Source organism: Myotis lucifugus, unplaced genomic scaffold (genome assembly GCF_000147115.1).
Source record: "Myotis lucifugus unplaced genomic scaffold, Myoluc2.0 scaffold_131, whole genome shotgun sequence".
In the NCBI taxonomy this organism is placed as follows: Eukaryota; Metazoa; Chordata; class Mammalia; order Chiroptera; family Vespertilionidae; genus Myotis; species Myotis lucifugus.
This window is the reverse complement of record NW_005871179.1, coordinates 1,073,895-1,090,087: the sequence shown is the minus strand read 5'-3', so window position 1 is coordinate 1,090,087 and position 16,193 is coordinate 1,073,895. Positions and strand designations below refer to the sequence as shown.

Below are 16,193 nucleotides of genomic sequence, written 5' to 3'. Positions count from 1 at the left end.
GTTCGATTCCGGTCAAGGGCATGTACCTTGGTTGCGGGCACATCCCCAATAGGAGGTGTGTAGGAGGCAGCTGATCAATGTTTCTCTCTCATCGATGTTTCTAACTCTCTATCCCTCTCCCTTCCTCTCTGTAAAAAATCAATAAAATATATTTTAAAAAAAACACCCTAATATGCAAATAGACCAAACAGTGGAACAACCAAACAACCGAACAACTGGTTGCTATGACTTGCGCTGACCACCAGGGGGGACATGCAGACCATGGCAGGTGTTGGCAGCAGGCAGCAGAGCACGGAACATGGTGGGCATTGGCTGCAGCGGAATGGTGGAGCAGGTGAATGGGGGCGCCAGACCATGGCGGGGCACTGGTCGCTGTCATCAGGGCTAGCCTCTGGTGGTTACTGAAAATTCTTTTTTTTTTTTTTTAAATATATTTTATTGATTTTTTACAGAGAGGAAGGGAGAGAGATAGAGAGCCAGAAACATCGATGAGAGAGAGACATCGATCAGCTGCCTCCTGCACATCTCCCACTGGGGATGTGCCCGCAACCCAGGCACACGCCCCTGACCAGAATCGAACCCGGGACCTTCCAGTCCGCAGGCCGACGCTCTATCCACTGAGCCAAACCGGTTTTGGCTACTGAAAATTCTTTGCTCCTGCATGCTGCGGTCCCATACGGCGCTCGCACCTACTGCCAACGCAGGGAGCCTCTGCTTGCACCTACTGTCGGCACCCAGCGCCAGTCCTGATCACGGGGCGCCATCAGCAGGTGCAAGCGGCAGATGCCAGCCCCAATCACCCCTGAGGGCTTCTCCACCTCCACCTGCTCCTGAGGGGCAATCGGGGCCAGCAGCCACCTCTTGCACCCCCTGCTGGTGCCGGAGCCACCACTCGCACCAGCTGCTGGCACCGGCCCCAATCGCTCCACGCCGTCAGTGGGTGTAAGCAGGGCCGGCACCGTCAGCACGTGGGAGCAGTGGTGGCGGGAGCGAGGCTGCCGGAAGATAGGGGGCTAGGGGCCGTGGCCGGAGGGGCCGGGCAGGGGCACAGAGGATGGGCCGAGACCCACCCCTGTGCCCACTGCAGCCTCACAGCCCAGAGTTCCTATCAAGGTGCATGAATTTGTGCACTGGGCCCCTAGTCCTATATAATAAAGGCCTAATATGCTAAGTGTCCAGTCATCCGATCGGCCATTCAACCAATCAAAGCATAATATGCTAATGATATGCTAAGGCCGCTCAACCATTCGCTATAACATGCACTGACCACCAGGGGGCAGACGCTCCGACTGGTAGGTTAGCTTGCTGCTGGGGTCCAGCCAATCAGGACTGAGTGAGACAGGCCGGACACACCCTGAAGCCCTCCCACGGTCTCTCCCCAGCTGGCCAACCTCCCGCGTCTCTCCCTGGCCCTGATCGTGCACCGGTGGGGTCCCTCGGCCTGGCCTGTGCCCTCTCACAAACCAGGCTGAGGGACACCTCCCCCCCTCCGAGTGGCCCAGTCAGCATGGCTCAGTGGTTGTCAACCTATGAACCAGGAGGTTATGGCTCGATTCCCTGTCAGGGCACATGCCGGGGTTGTGGGCTTGATTCCCAGTAGGGGGCATGCAAGAGGCAGCCAACTGATGATTCTCTCTCATCACTGAAGTTCCCATCTCTCTCTCCCTCTCTAAAATCAATAAAAAAATATTTTTAAAAAAATCACAATGAAGTATCACCTTACACATGTCAGAATGGCTATTATCAATAAAAAATAAAAAAAACAAGTGTTGGTGAGGATGTGGAGAAAAGGGAACCCTTGTGCACTATTGGTGGGAATGCAGACTGGTGCAGCCACTATGGCAAACAGTATAGAGGTTCCTCAAAAAATTAAAAACAGAACTGCCTTATGACCCAGAGATTCCACTTCTGGACATTTATCCAAAGAAACCCAAAATACTAATTCAAAAGAATATGTGCACCCCTATCTTCATTGCAGCATTATTTACAATAGCCAAGATATGAAAGCAACCCAAGTACCCATCAACAGGCAACTGGATAAAAAAGCTGTAGTACATATAGACAATAGAATAGTATTACTCAGCCATACAAAAGAACAAAATCTTACCATTTGTGACAGCATGGATGGACCTAGAGCAGTGGTTCTCAACCTTCCTAATGCTGCAACCCTTTAATACAGTTCCTCATGTTGTGATGACCCCCAATTTCATTGTTACAAATTGAACATAATTAAAGCATAGTGATTAATCACAAAAACAGTATGTAATTATATATGTTTTCCGATGGTCTTAGGTGACCCCTGTGAAAGGGGTCGCAACCCACAGGTTGAGAACCGCTGACCTAGAGAATATTATGCTAAGTGAAATAAGTCAGTCAAAGAAAGACAAATACCATATGATTTCACTTATATGTGGAATCTAGAGAACAAAATAAACAAACAAAATTGATAGAACAGACTGATGCATAGATAAATCAGACTGATGGTAGCCACAGGGAAGGGGAGTTGGGGGAAAGAGTAAAAAAGGCAAAGGGATTAAGAAGTACAAAATGGTAGTTACAAAATAGTCATGGGTATGTAAAGTACAGCATAGGGAATATAATCAATAATATTGTAATAACTAGGTATGGTGCCCGGTGGATACTTGAAATATCAGGGAAACACTTTTGTAAAGTATATGGTTGTCTAACCACTATGCTATACACCAAAAACTAATACAAAATAATATTAAATGTAAAAATAAAATTAAAAATAGCCCAGCTGGCATGGCTCAGCAGTTGAACGTCAACCTATGAACCAAGACGTAATGGTCTGATTCCTGGTCAGGGCACATGCCCAGGTTGCAGGCTGTATCCTCAGTGTGGGGCATGCAGGAGGCAGCTGATCAATGATTCTCTCTCATCATTGATGTTTCTACCTATCCCTCCCTGTCACTTCCTCTCTGAAATCAATAAAAAATATTATTAAAATAAATTAAATAAAATACATGTATTGTGGTTAAAAATATATATTATTTCATATAGATACCCTCAATTGAGAGAATATAAAAGTTGATCTGTTTTCAAAATTACCAATGAGAAATCTAAAGATAGATTCTATTTTTAAGAGTGTAAGAGGCAACATGTTACAGTAGGAAGAATATGGACTTTGGAGTCATAAAGACTTTGATTCATTCAATATCTAATGAGGTCGCCTTTGTCTTGAGTACTGAAATAGGTCCAAGGCATATAATTATGAAAAAGACATACTTCCCCTCAAGAAAATTATATTTTGAGGGCTCAGGAAACAAGTAAACAGGTGATTTCACTTGAGTGGTATAGGTGCTAATTGTCATCTACCAGCTTCATTAAGGACATCTTACTTACTCCTTTTCCTTATTTATACACTGGCAATAACATACCTACTTCTTGGGATTCTGGTGAGGATTAAATGAACACTTATGAAGCACTGGACATGTATTAGTGGTTCAATTAATTCCAGCTTTCATTGTTAACCTTACAAAAAAAGTAATTTTTTTAAAAGGAGGTGGGTAAGGAGGTCAGTCATAGTCATTTGATCTATGAAATGAGAACAAGGCCTGACTTCAAATTTCTCAGAGGAACTTTCTGTATGAGAAAGGCATAAGGCAACTTACCTACATAAAATTCTAACTCAGTTATAACAAGGTCAATGTGCCTTATAAGAAAGCAAAATTTAAAAGGAACATATCCTCAAATAATAAAGTCTCTAGAAATTCTGTACTCTTTACCCCAAAGATTTCAAATTTATAATCAATTGAATTTTGCTTTAGGAGCCATAGTTTATTTTATCCAGTTCTAAACACAAAACTTTATTCATATAATCTGAACATATTTAAATAGAAAATAATTTTTATAAATTTAAGGAAGCCAAAGAGGTATAATTACCTGATAAAACAGAACTGTAAATTTTGACATGCAATCTTCACAACAAAACTCTTCTAACTTGCCCTCCAATCGGTTTTCTACCAAATTAGGGGATGTCTGGGAGCAATAACTGCACATCCTACAGTAGTTTCCCCATCGTTCTCCAAAGTCACGGGCAGAGAGGTATTTGCAAACTGAGATCCAGAAAGGATGAAAGGAAGAAACATCAAATTTACATTAACTTAAAGGAAGTAAAGTGAGTTTCTACAGTCTTAGATGCCCACAATTGTTAATTTCTAAATACTGGACACAATTATTTGTCTCTAGGTTAAAGGATAGTCTCTATATTCATAAAACAAACTTATATTACCTTTTACATATACTCTAAATATAAGGCCATCTATATTCAGAAACATCAGTTTCTTAAGCCAAGAAGCCATAATTGCTTAAGTACCTGCTTCACAAACAGGTGCAAGGAAAGATCTCTGAAGTCAGAGCTAAACTTATGAAGAGATCTAATACCATTGATCTAATTATTTTTCAGAAGTTTTTTCTTTGCCGAGGTTATAGTAACGTTTTAAAAGATAGACTTTTGTGGGTGAGGGGTAGAGGCGGTTATTGGGGGGGGGACAAAAAAAGGGGGCATCTATAATATGTTCAACAATACAGAAAAAAATAAATAAATAAATAAATAAAAAGATAGACTTTTTTGTCAGCTGATTTCTCAACAGAAACTGTGCAGACCAGAAAGGAGTGGCAAAAAATATTCAAAGTGATGAAAAGCAAGGACCTAAAACCAAGAATACTCTACCCAGCGAAGCTAACACTTAGAATCAAAGGACAAATAAAGAGCTTCCCAGACAAGAAAAAGCTAAAGGAGCTTGGCCGGCCAGTATAGCTCAGTGGTTGAGCATCAACCTGTGAACCAGGTCACGGTTTGATTTCCGGTCAGGGCACATGCCCGGATTGTAGCCTCGATCCCCAGTGTGGGGTGTGCAGCAGGCAGTTGATCAATGAATCTCTCGTGTCATTGATGTTTCTATCTCTCTCTCCCTCTCTCTTCCTCTCTGAAATCAATAAAAATATATTTTAAAAAATAAATAAACCTTAGAAAAAAAGAAAAAGCTAAAGGAGTTTATCACCACCAAACCAGTATTACATGAAATGTTAGCCATCGCTGGTTTGGCTCAGTGGCTAGAGAGTCGGCCTGTGGACTGAGGGGACCCAGGTTTGATTCCAGTCAAAGGCACATGCCTGGGTTGTGGGCTCGGTGCCCAGTGTGGGGCATGCAGGAGGCAGCCGATCAATGATTCTCTCTCACCATTGATGTTTCTATCTCTCTTTCCCTCTCTCTTCCTCTCTGAAATCAATATAAAATATATATATTTTTAAAAAAGAAATGGTAAAGGGTCTTCTTGAAGAAAAAGAAGGGTAAAAAAAGATTAAAAATATGAACAATAAAATGGCAATAAATACATATCTATCAACAATTGAATCTAAAAATCAAAACAAGCAGAACAGAAAAAATAAAAAGAAATTTTTAAATGAGTTAAACATAAATTCAATTAAAAAGCTTCAAATTATACCTATTAAAACAAAAATTACTTGAAAATTGATTGTGGATGAATAGCCCAGCCCATAATGAATACTTCACAACAACCACATGATCTGTGGATAAAACTGAACTTTTCCCTTTACCTTCACTACAGAAAGGCTTATCAACCCCTGAAAATCGTACAGTCTCCTTTATAATTTTCTGTAGTTTACAGTAGTCACACATTGCTATAACTTTATATTTCTTTTTGTAGTCATCACAGCAAGTCTTGCCACAAAACAGAAACATTTTACCCTGTAAAGAAAGAACAGTCATTAAGACCTAATTAAGCAGTTGCTTTATCTTTAAAAAATATTTTTCCTTCTCATTTCAAAGCAAATTAAATGAATTCACAGATGAAGAGACAAAAATGCTTCTTAGATAAGTTTAAATTCAATCTCTCTCATGATCTCTCTTTACCTTGTAGAAAAGAAGTTCTGGTTTTTTGGCAAACAGATGGTAACAGTTCTGACACTTGAGTTTAACAACTGGATGGGCTGAAGCAACTTGCTGGGATTGTGCAGCAAGAGGATGGAGACTGGCTGCAGCAGAGCCACTGATGGTGCTGGGCGGAACCGCAGAGGTGTTGTTACCTCCTCTTGCTGACACTGCTGACCCAGAGGGCGGGCATATTTGGCCCTGAGACAGGGGCGCTGCTGAAGAGTTTGTTCCTTTTGGCTTGTCAAATACATCCTGAATGAACACAAATAAGGCAAAGACTAACAATTAAGAAGTAACAGAACTTGATAATTTTCATTTTCTCATTTTAATAAACTGCTTTAAAATTTATAAAGTAGTACACAGAAAGAGTTTAAATGGCATACTTCCAGAATAGAAGGACTGACAAATACAGGCTTTCCAGACAAAGACCCCTAGTATATATGACCCTAATAAATTAAAGCAGGTCTCTCGTCACAAACCAGCCTCTGATGGTGCCCGACTGGCATGGCTTAATGGTTGAGCATTGACCTATGAACCAGGAGGTCACGGTTCGATTCCCAGTCAGGGCACATGCCTGGGTTGCAGGCTTGATCCCCAGTAGGGGGTGTGCAGGAGGCAGCTGACCAATGATTCTCTGTCATAATTGATGTTTCTCTCTCTCTCCCTCTCCCTTCCTCTCTGAAATCAATAGAAACGTGAAAAAGAAAAAAAGAGCACAGTGGTCACCAGTGGTGTCTTCTTTCTAGTGCCAGGGCCATTGCATCAGGCATCTTCCCACGCTGCAGGATCTCTAAACTCTAGTTTCTCTGAGAGTGAAGGCAAAATGTGACAAGTGAAGGCTCACAAGTCCATGCCAGGAGTCATTATGCATCTGGCCCAGGATGAGAAGAAGGAATACATGAACACATCACCATAGTTGAACAGAATTTTTTTCTACCTGAAATTTAATCTTTTATAAGTATGGACCTTCAGCAGCTAACACTTTGCCATAGATCAATGCCTACGAGAACTGCAGGGGTAAAATACTATCTTAGCTCATACCTGGAAAGCCACAACACAACTGGAGCTGCAGAAGCTGTATATACTTCCATTGGACATAGCTAGGTGATACTGAGGGATTGCCGAGGTTTTACAACTATGACACGAAACCTGGACACCTTAGTAACAAAAAATAAAAACCAATGAATAAGTTACACAGATGAACAAATAATCCAAAAAATGTGTTAGAATAAATACACAAATAATAATATCCAAAATAAAAATCAAGGAACTTTATAATAACCTGTCAAGCTAACTACAACTTCCTCAATTAAGTTCCATTTACACAAAAACTAACTTGGAACTTATGTGGGTGTTTTTTTTTCACACATGAGACTACACACACACATGCACACACAAACACCTCAACCAAGGAAATCTGTAGAAAAACTATTTTCATTTAAAAATCAGTTCTTTAAAACTAAACCAATATTGCGTCTTTCATATAGGCAAATTTAGTTTCCAACAAAATGAAAGAAAAGCAATTACATTCTTCTTCAGTATTTACTACTAGTAAATCTATAAATTTATCAAATTTAAACATTACCTGAAGAAGTAACTGTCTTAACTCTGTAAGCAGATAAGCAATTAATAGAGCAGAAAAGCTCTGTTTTTCCTGAGTCGTTGGTAGTCTCAATCATTTCAGCTGAGGGCCTCAATGATTTCCCCAAGGCATACGGAGGTGTCTGGGCTGAATTCTGTTAAGAAAATACATCTGTTAAGAAATAAAATTTAAAAAAAAAAAGAAATAACATTCACACGCCTAATCATACAGTACATATACACATACTGTTTAAGAAAAAGAAAAGCTACCTACAACCACTGCCTTTGGTTGAAATATATGAGCGTGACAGTGAGGCCACACCAAACATAGACTTCTCTGAAAGTTGGGATGTGGGAAAAGTAAGTTTTTTCAGATAATAGTAAAATGTAAATTGAAGAAAATTAATAACTACTCAGATAGATTAGCAACAACAAAATACATTAAAAGTAATGAATTAGATAGTCATAACATACTTTTCTCATCACAAATGATCAGAGAAGACCAGGTAATGCATGAACCAAAGGCTCATCCTCAGTGCAGACTTAGACATCAATCTAGGAGAGAATCTACTACCTTTAATGTTATTTAACTAGTAAGACTCTTTAGGAGGAGGAGATAGGAACAATGTTTTTTTGTTTGTTTTGTTTGTTTTGTTATATATACGATATAATAAAACCCTAATATGCAAATCGACCAAACAGTGGAATGACTGGTGGAATAACCGGTCGCTATGATGCATGCAGATGCTCAACGCAGGAGCTGCCCTCTGGTGGTCAGTGCACTCCCACAGGGGGAGCGCCGCTCAGCCAGCAGCCAGGCTCATGGCTGGCAAGTGCAGCGGCAGTGGCGGGAGCCTCTCCCACCTCCGTGGTAGTGCTAAGGAGCAGCAAGCAGGCAGGTAGTAAGGAGTGAGGGGTACCTTCCTCTTTGTGAGGGCACAGGCCGGGCTGAGGGGAACCCCCCCACCACCAGTGCACGAATTTCGTGCACCAGGCCTCTAGTATATCAATAAAATGGATTCTATTCCTGTGACAGTAGTAACCAGACTGCCAAAAGCTGCAATTCCTAGAAAAGTAATACTTTTCACAAGATGAATGTCCATTACCAACTGCTTAGAGGAATTAAATAGAAATCAAACTTGCTAACTAAAAACTGTTTTAATTATTACTTAACATCCTTTTGTAAAAATGGAACTTTTTAAAGACCCAAGTCATTCAGCAAGAATTAAATTGACACAAATTGATATACTTAGTAACCAAATGAATGCATTATTCAAAAATATAAACAAAAATCAGCTAAAGTATTCTAATTAGGTAATGTTGCCAAAATAATTATAATTCATTCCAAAACACATTAAAAAAATATATTTTCTTTTTTGTTTGGTTTTTTGTTGTTAATCTTCATTCTTTAAAAAAGAAAAAGAGCCTATCTGGTGTGCCTCAATGGATAGAGTGGCAGCCTGCAGACAAAAGGTCCCGGGTTTGATTCCGATCAGGGGCACATGCCTGTGTTATGGGCTCGATCCCCAGTGGGGGGCGTGCAGGAGGTAGCCAATCAATGATTCTCTCTCATCATTGATGTTTCTATCTCTCCCTCTCTCTCCCTCTCTGAAATCAATACAAATATTTTTTTTAAAAAGAATAATTTACTGATTTTTAGAGAGGGAGAAGAGAGAAACATCGATGTGAGAGCATAATATTGATCCGCTGCTTCCTGCACACCCCCTATTGGGGATTGAGCCTACAACCTGGACATGTGCCGTGACAGAGAATCGAACCAGCAACCTCTTGATGCACGAGACAATGCCCAACCAACTGTGCCACACTGGCCAGAGCAAGAGCTCACTCTTTTCTTGTGCACTTCATCCCTGCACAGCCATCTCAGGAGGAGAGAGCCCAACTATATGCAACAGACTGATATTCATACCTGCTTATATGCTGTGACACTTGTTGAAGTAAAAACCTTCTGGGACTGGGAAGAACCAGAGCTACTATAGCAATAGCTCCCACAGTTCTCACAACATTTCATAGTGAGGTTGTTGGTAGAATGAAATTTTGAAAAACAGGCATCACTACAAAGACCATGTACCACATTTTGATACTTAACTTCAAATCGAATCTAGGAGAGAAAAAACACATATGCATACAAAATAAGAGCAGTTAAAAATCTCTGATCTTTGAGCAGAATCCCAATAAAGGTAAAATGTAACTTACATCAGCGTTCTTCTGACACATACTGCACTTAGTTGTAATGTTATTGGTATATATGGTAACAACAGGTTTTTTCTTTAGTTCATAAGAAGAAAGGCATGATTGGCTGCAGAAATCTTTGCTAGGAGAGGAATTTCCAAATCGGGCTGTGATTACATTCTTTGGATTTAAAATGTCTCTAAAAATAAATAACAAAGGCAAAATGAAATGTGTTCTTCAAAACTGTAATTTCTTCCTCGTTCTGAGCTAAAATAACTACATTTACTAAGGGTAGTATTGTATAGTAGAAAATGGCCGACCCTGCATATGGCATCTAGAAACCTGGGTTTAATGATTAGTTCTGCTACTTATCAGCTAAGTAACAATGAATAAGACAATTACTATCTTAATTTCCCCCTATATAAAATGGAGTTCATAATACCAAATTTATAGATGTGTAAAAGAGAATTATATTTAAAATATATCCAGGCAGATGCCCATGACAAAAATAGTGAGGCTTACAGCTCCAACTAAGTTTCTTCCACTGGAGCCAATAAAATAAGTGGCCACCCCACAATTCCAGTCTATGAAACACTTGTCTTCTTACTAGCCAATAGCTGCCAAGAATAAAAAAATGAATGAGACAAAAAATACATTTACAAAAAATAAAGTTAAATGTAAGATTTTAGAAACAGCAAACTACTAAAGATAAATATAATAATATTACCATGGCCCAACCGGTGTTGCTCAGTGGTTGAGCATCAACTCACGAACCAAGAGGTCACTGGTTCAATTCCCGGTCAGGGCACATGCTAGGTTGCGGGTTCAATCCCCAGTAGGGGGCATGCAGGAGGCAGCCGATCAATGATGTTTCTCTCTCATCGATGTCTCTATCTCTCTATCCCGCTCCCTTCCTCTCTAAAAAAAAACTCAAAAAAAAAGTATGTTAAAAAAATATTAGCATGATATACAAAGTTTAGCTATAACTCAAAAGAGCAAAGAAACAGATGACAAAAGGATTATTAAGGCTTGGTATCAGAGGACAGAACCAAGAATAAGACAAAAGAACACAAATAACTGAGATGTTTTATTATAAGAGTTCATCTGCAATAAGCACTGACAGTAAAAACAGAGGCTAAATATTGCCATTCTTCTGACAAGCATAAAAACTGAAGGAAAAAGTCATTAATCAGAAACCCTAGTGCGGGCCACAAAGTAAAAAAATAATGGCAATAATATTATATACTATAATAATGTGTATTGAATAATAACTATGTGCCAGCATTCTTCTCTTTACTCAAATTATCCAATTTAATTGTTGCAAAAACTCTATAATGTAAGTATTATAATTGCCATTTGATAGATGAGGAGACTAAATCAAAAATGTCCAAGTCACATAGCTGGGAAGCAGTAAAGCCAGAATACAAATCCCAGCAGTCAGATTCTACAGCCATGGAATTAATCATTCCACTATCCTGCCTTATACATCCTGTACACCTTTATTATACAGAACTATTCCATGGTAAATTATGAAAGAACAACAATAACAATTTGATTAATTTTCTAAAACTCACCTACCGTTAAAAATACGACAGTGAACCCTAACCAGTTTGGCTCCGTGGACAGAGCATCGGCCTGCAGACTGAAGGGTCCCAGGTTCGATTCTGGTCAAGGGCACATGCCCAGGTTGCGGGCTCAATCCCTAGTAGGGGATATGCAGGTGGCAGCCGATCAATGATTCTCTCATCATTTATGTTTCTATCTCTCTCTCCCTCTTCCCTTCCTCTCTGAAATCAATAAAAATACTTTTTTAAAAGAAAGAAAAGATTGAATAGACTGTCCAACCTATGAGGGAAGGTGGGAGAGTGAAGGGGTAAGAGATCAACCAAAGGACTTGTATGCATGCATATGAGCATAACCTATGGACACAGACAGTAGGGGGGTGAAGGCATGTGCTGGGGGGTGGGAGCGGTTGGGGAGAGATCAATGTGGGGCGGGGGGGGAGGCTCATGTTAAACAATAAAGAATTTAAATTAAAAAAAAAAAAGAAAATATCTAGCCCAAGGTCATACAGTTAATAAGTAATAGAGCCATGATCTAAAACCAAGCTCTTAACTTTTCTTGCTCTTAGAGACTACTGACAATACACTGTATTCCTAGAATTATATTACCACAGAAATAGGCAAAACATGCCAAATTCTTCAAAGGTACTAAGGTAGAAGAAGTTTATGTGACTTTCCTTTCTCTTTCTGAATCTATGCATTATTCGAAGCAACAATGATCCCCAACAAAACTAGAATTTTTTTTAGAAATAAACACATTATATTTGTGGCCATTGAGTTTTTAACCTTTTAATGAATTAAATAATTTTCACATACTATTTTATTTTGAGTGTTATTATTTTATCTTATACTTCAATAACATTCAAGATAAATAATTTTGAATGGCTGTTGTCTGATTACAGGATATATGAATGATCCTACAATTCCCACAAATTGTTTATTTCTTTCCATAGTAAAATTTAAACTGAAAGAGATTTAAAAAAACTGGTTTAGGCAATACTTTTAACACCAAATCATTTCTTTAATGTTACAAAAACTTTATAATCTGCAAATTCTCAATAGCTAAAAAGTTATTTCCACAGAAATGAGCTAAAGAGATTTAAAGTAGCAAAAGCATGTTTGAACTAAACTATCTATCTATATATATAAAAGCTTAGGCGACTGTTATGACCGGTCAACCAAACGACCAGTCACAGTCACTATGACGAGCACTGGACACCAAGGGGCAGATGCTCAATGCAGGAGCTGCCCCCTGATGGTCAGTGAGCTCCCACAGTGGGAGTGCCACTCAGCCAAAAGCCAGGCTCATGGCTGGTGAGCGCAGCAGCGGTGGAGGGAGCCTCTCCCACCTCCCTGGCAGTGCCACCGAGCAGCGGCAGTGGCAGCAGGCGCAGGGGGGCCCAGATGAGAGGGAGTAGCGTGGCACCCAGCCCCAACTCTGGCTCCTCCCTGGCCACCTGCTGCTTTGCGCACAGCTACATCCCCCAAGGGATCCCAGATTGCAAGAAGGCACAGGCCAGGCTGAGGGACCCTACCGGTGCACAAATCCATGCACCGAGCCTCAAGTATACACACTAAAAAGGTAAAAAGATGTAATTAAAAATTTTATACTTCGAGCAGTTTGTGCAGGTTTTCTTGGGAGGAGGTGGTAGGCAGACAGGTGAAGAATATCTGGCAATGCACCGCGTGGAGCAAAAGAGCTGAGTAGATCCTGTCTTATGATATGCATTTTGCCCCTTAAAAAGCATTTTTTTACAACCAGAACAAACAGCTTGCAAAGCTATAGCTGGAACTGAAGGAAGCAATCTATTTGGGCCAGTTGATGCAAGAGGAAACTGAAAGCCTGGGGTCAACTGTTGGGCTATTAAAAACAAAAAAACAAAAAGAAAAGTTTTAGTATCAATATAAACACATAACACTCTCTATTTTTAGGACAATTCCCTCAGTCTTAAATTCCAATATAAATGAGGCAATAAGCACTCCAGCGGATTTCAAGCTTTCTAAAACCAGAACCCCTAGTAAAAACCATGTTTCACATTATAACTCAGCATACATGTACATACATGTAATATAATTTAATAACTGACATAGTAGTTTCATGAAATAATGTTTCCTTACTACATGCATTATCTGATACACTAGTAATCTTATTCTATTCCACTTTTAAAATGCTGGTCAAGCCCAGCTGGTTTGGCTCAGTGGCTGGCATGGACCCATGAACCAGGAAGTCATGGTTTGATTCCCGGTCAGGGCATATGCCCGGGTTTGAGCTTGATCCCCAGTGTGGGGCGTGCAAGGGGCAGCCAATCAATGATTATCTCTCATCATTGGTGTTTCCATCTCTCTCTCTCCCTCTCCCTTCCTCTCTGAAATCAATAAAAATATATATATTTTTTAAATGCTGGTCAAGACCAGCTACTCAGTGTGAAAGCATTGCTTTGTCTAAAGGAAGAAAAAACTTATATGAGGTGCTTTCCCTAAATTCTACTAGTCAGAATATAACAAATACTCATTATAATTAACTTTTGCAGTTCTGTTGCTTACCAAGAGGAATTCCACTGATTGAAAACACAGCATTAATTTTCAATTCACTTCCTTGAATTTTTGGCTTTGGGGCATGTCCATACTCCTTAAAGGAGAAAAAAGAGAGAGAGAGAGAAATGAATATAATGTTAGTATCTAACTAAACTAGAAATACAAGAAAAGCCTAATTCTGTCATATTCATCTTTTCTATATTCTAATTGTAATCACCTTCACAACTACCTCAAAAGTCAAAATTTACAAGTTATTAAAACAGAGTTAATCTTTACAAAAAGGATCTTTCAGAACTGGAAAATCTTTCATAATGGTTATATCTACTTTTCAAATGTAACCTTCATATACAGGAGTAATACACAGCATTTCCATGCTGAGCACTACTGTTCTCTTAGGCTGTGTTTATAAGGGAACAATAAATTAAATTAATCTGAATAATTTAGAGTTTGTAAAATTAGTAATTTTAGCCAAGACATTTACATGCTGTCATATCTGTTAGCAGAAAAGACACAAGAGTTTCTGCTCATTATGCATAAAATCATCACAGTCCAGCCCTAGCTGGTTTGGCTCAGTGGATAGAGCGTCAGCTGCGGACTGAAGGGGCCCGGGTTTGATTCCAGTCAAGGGCACACGCCTGGGTTTCTGGCTTGATCCCCAGTAGGGGGCATGCAGGAGGCAGCCAATCAATGATTCTCTCTCATCATTGATGTTTCTATCTCTCTCTACCTCCCCCTTCCTCTCTGAAATCAATAAAAATATATATTTTTTAAAAATCATCACAGTCCAAATCAGATTTACCCTTAAAATATTTTTAAATGCTTAAAAATAAAATATAATCATGAAACAAAAATTTAAAAATATATATACCTATCTTTGTAAGACTGTCTTTATTCTTTTTTTTCCCCAGAAACAAAGAAAGGAAGGGAGAGGGAAGGAGAAAATGATCAATGTGAGAGTGAAACATCCATCAGTTGCCTCATGCACACTCCCCTACCAGGGATTGAGCCCACAGCCTGGGCACGTGCCCTAAACAGAAATGAAATCGGCAACCTTTCAGTGCACTGGACAACGCCCAACCAACACCCTTCCTTCTCCCCTACACACACACACACACACACACACACACACACACACACACACACAAGATTGAAAGGACCATGTCCACTATAGACAGGGACCATATTTGTTTTTCCACATCTATATACTCAACAGCCAGCACAGTCAACATAGCACAACAGAGGAGACTCTGGGTTCTGACAGTAGACAGACAGATGTGATCCTGGCTCAGACAAGTTATTTAATCTTCTTTAGTTTCAACTTTCTTATCTATAAAATATATTATCTAACCTGTAGGCCCATTATGAAGGATAAATGATTTAATACCAACAAAGTATGTAGCATGATGCCTTACAGTTAGCCAAAAGTTAAGCATGATTTACACATAAAAATACTAGCTATAATTATTATTTTCACTAGAGGCCCGGTGCACAAATTCGTGCACCAGTGAGGTCCCTCGGCCTGGCCTGAGGGATCAGGCCAAAACCAGCTCTCCGACATCCCGATTGAGGGGTCTTGGATTGTGAGAGGGTGCAGGCCAGGCCGAGGAACCCCACCGGTGCACAATCGGGGCTGGGGAGGGACGCAGGAGGTTGGCCAGCCGGGGAGGAACCACAGGATGGCTCCAGGGCATATCCGGCCCGTCTTGCTCAATCCCGATCAGCCGGACCCCAGCAGCAAGCTAACCTACCAGTCAGAGCGTCTGCCTCCTGCTGGTCAGTGCACGTCATAGCAACTGGTCGACTGTCTGCCCCCTAGTGGTCAGTGCACATCATAGCGAGCGGTTGAGCGGCCTTAGCATTCATTAGCATATTACGCTTTGATTGGTTGAATGGGCAACTGGACAACCAGACACATAGCATATTAGGCTTTTATTATACAGTAGGTCCTCGGGTTATGTCGGAGATCTGTTCCTACAGCGCGACATAACACGATTTTCACTATAAGTCGGAACCCACCTACATAAGCACCTACGTCACTCACATGGGAGGACATACACAGCAATAATGAAGTGAAACAGTAAAAAAAAATTTAAAAAGATAACAATTCCTGACCTTTACTTGTGGTAAATAAATAATAAAAAACATAAACCACATATGTACATACATCAAAATGATGAAACTTTTTTTAATATATAAATACTGTAAATAGGCCCTAGCCAGTTTGGCTTACTGGGTAGAGCGTCAACCTGGGGACTGAAGGGTCCCAGGTTAGATTCCAGTCAAGGGCATGTACCTTGGCTGCAGGAACATCCCCAGTAGGGGGTGTGCAGGAGGCAGCTGATCGATGCTTCTCTCTCATTGATGTTTCTAACTCTCTATCCCTCTCCCTTCCTCTCTGTAAAAAATCA

The 16,193-nt window shown here is 40.2% G+C and overlaps 1 protein-coding gene across 7 annotated transcripts in view; it reads right to left on the bottom strand.

Moving 5' to 3' along the window:
* The window catches only part of ZMYM6 (zinc finger MYM-type containing 6), a 49,215-nt gene that overhangs the window by 20,430 nt on the left and 12,592 nt on the right, over window positions 1–16,193 (bottom strand). For 5 of the 7 annotated variants that reach the window (XM_023758516.1, XM_014460453.2, XM_006094187.3 and 2 more), the window contains 9 exons: window positions 13,795–13,879; window positions 12,862–13,111; window positions 9,713–9,887; window positions 9,426–9,617; window positions 7,503–7,653; window positions 6,959–7,074; window positions 5,897–6,169; window positions 5,581–5,731; window positions 3,904–4,076 (listed from right to left, as the gene is read on the bottom strand). In XM_023758516.1, the coding sequence (XP_023614284.1) occupies window positions 3,904–4,076; window positions 5,581–5,731; window positions 5,897–6,169; window positions 6,959–7,074; window positions 7,503–7,653; window positions 9,426–9,617; window positions 9,713–9,887; window positions 12,862–12,998 (1,368 nt within the window). In that variant the 5' untranslated portion in view covers window positions 12,999–13,111; window positions 13,795–13,879. The remainder of the gene's footprint in view (window positions 1–3,903; window positions 4,077–5,580; window positions 5,732–5,896; window positions 6,170–6,958; window positions 7,075–7,502; window positions 7,654–9,425; window positions 9,618–9,712; window positions 9,888–12,861; window positions 13,112–13,794; window positions 13,880–16,193) is intronic. The other 2 variants (XM_023758514.1, XM_023758517.1) reach the window with 2 other exon arrangements.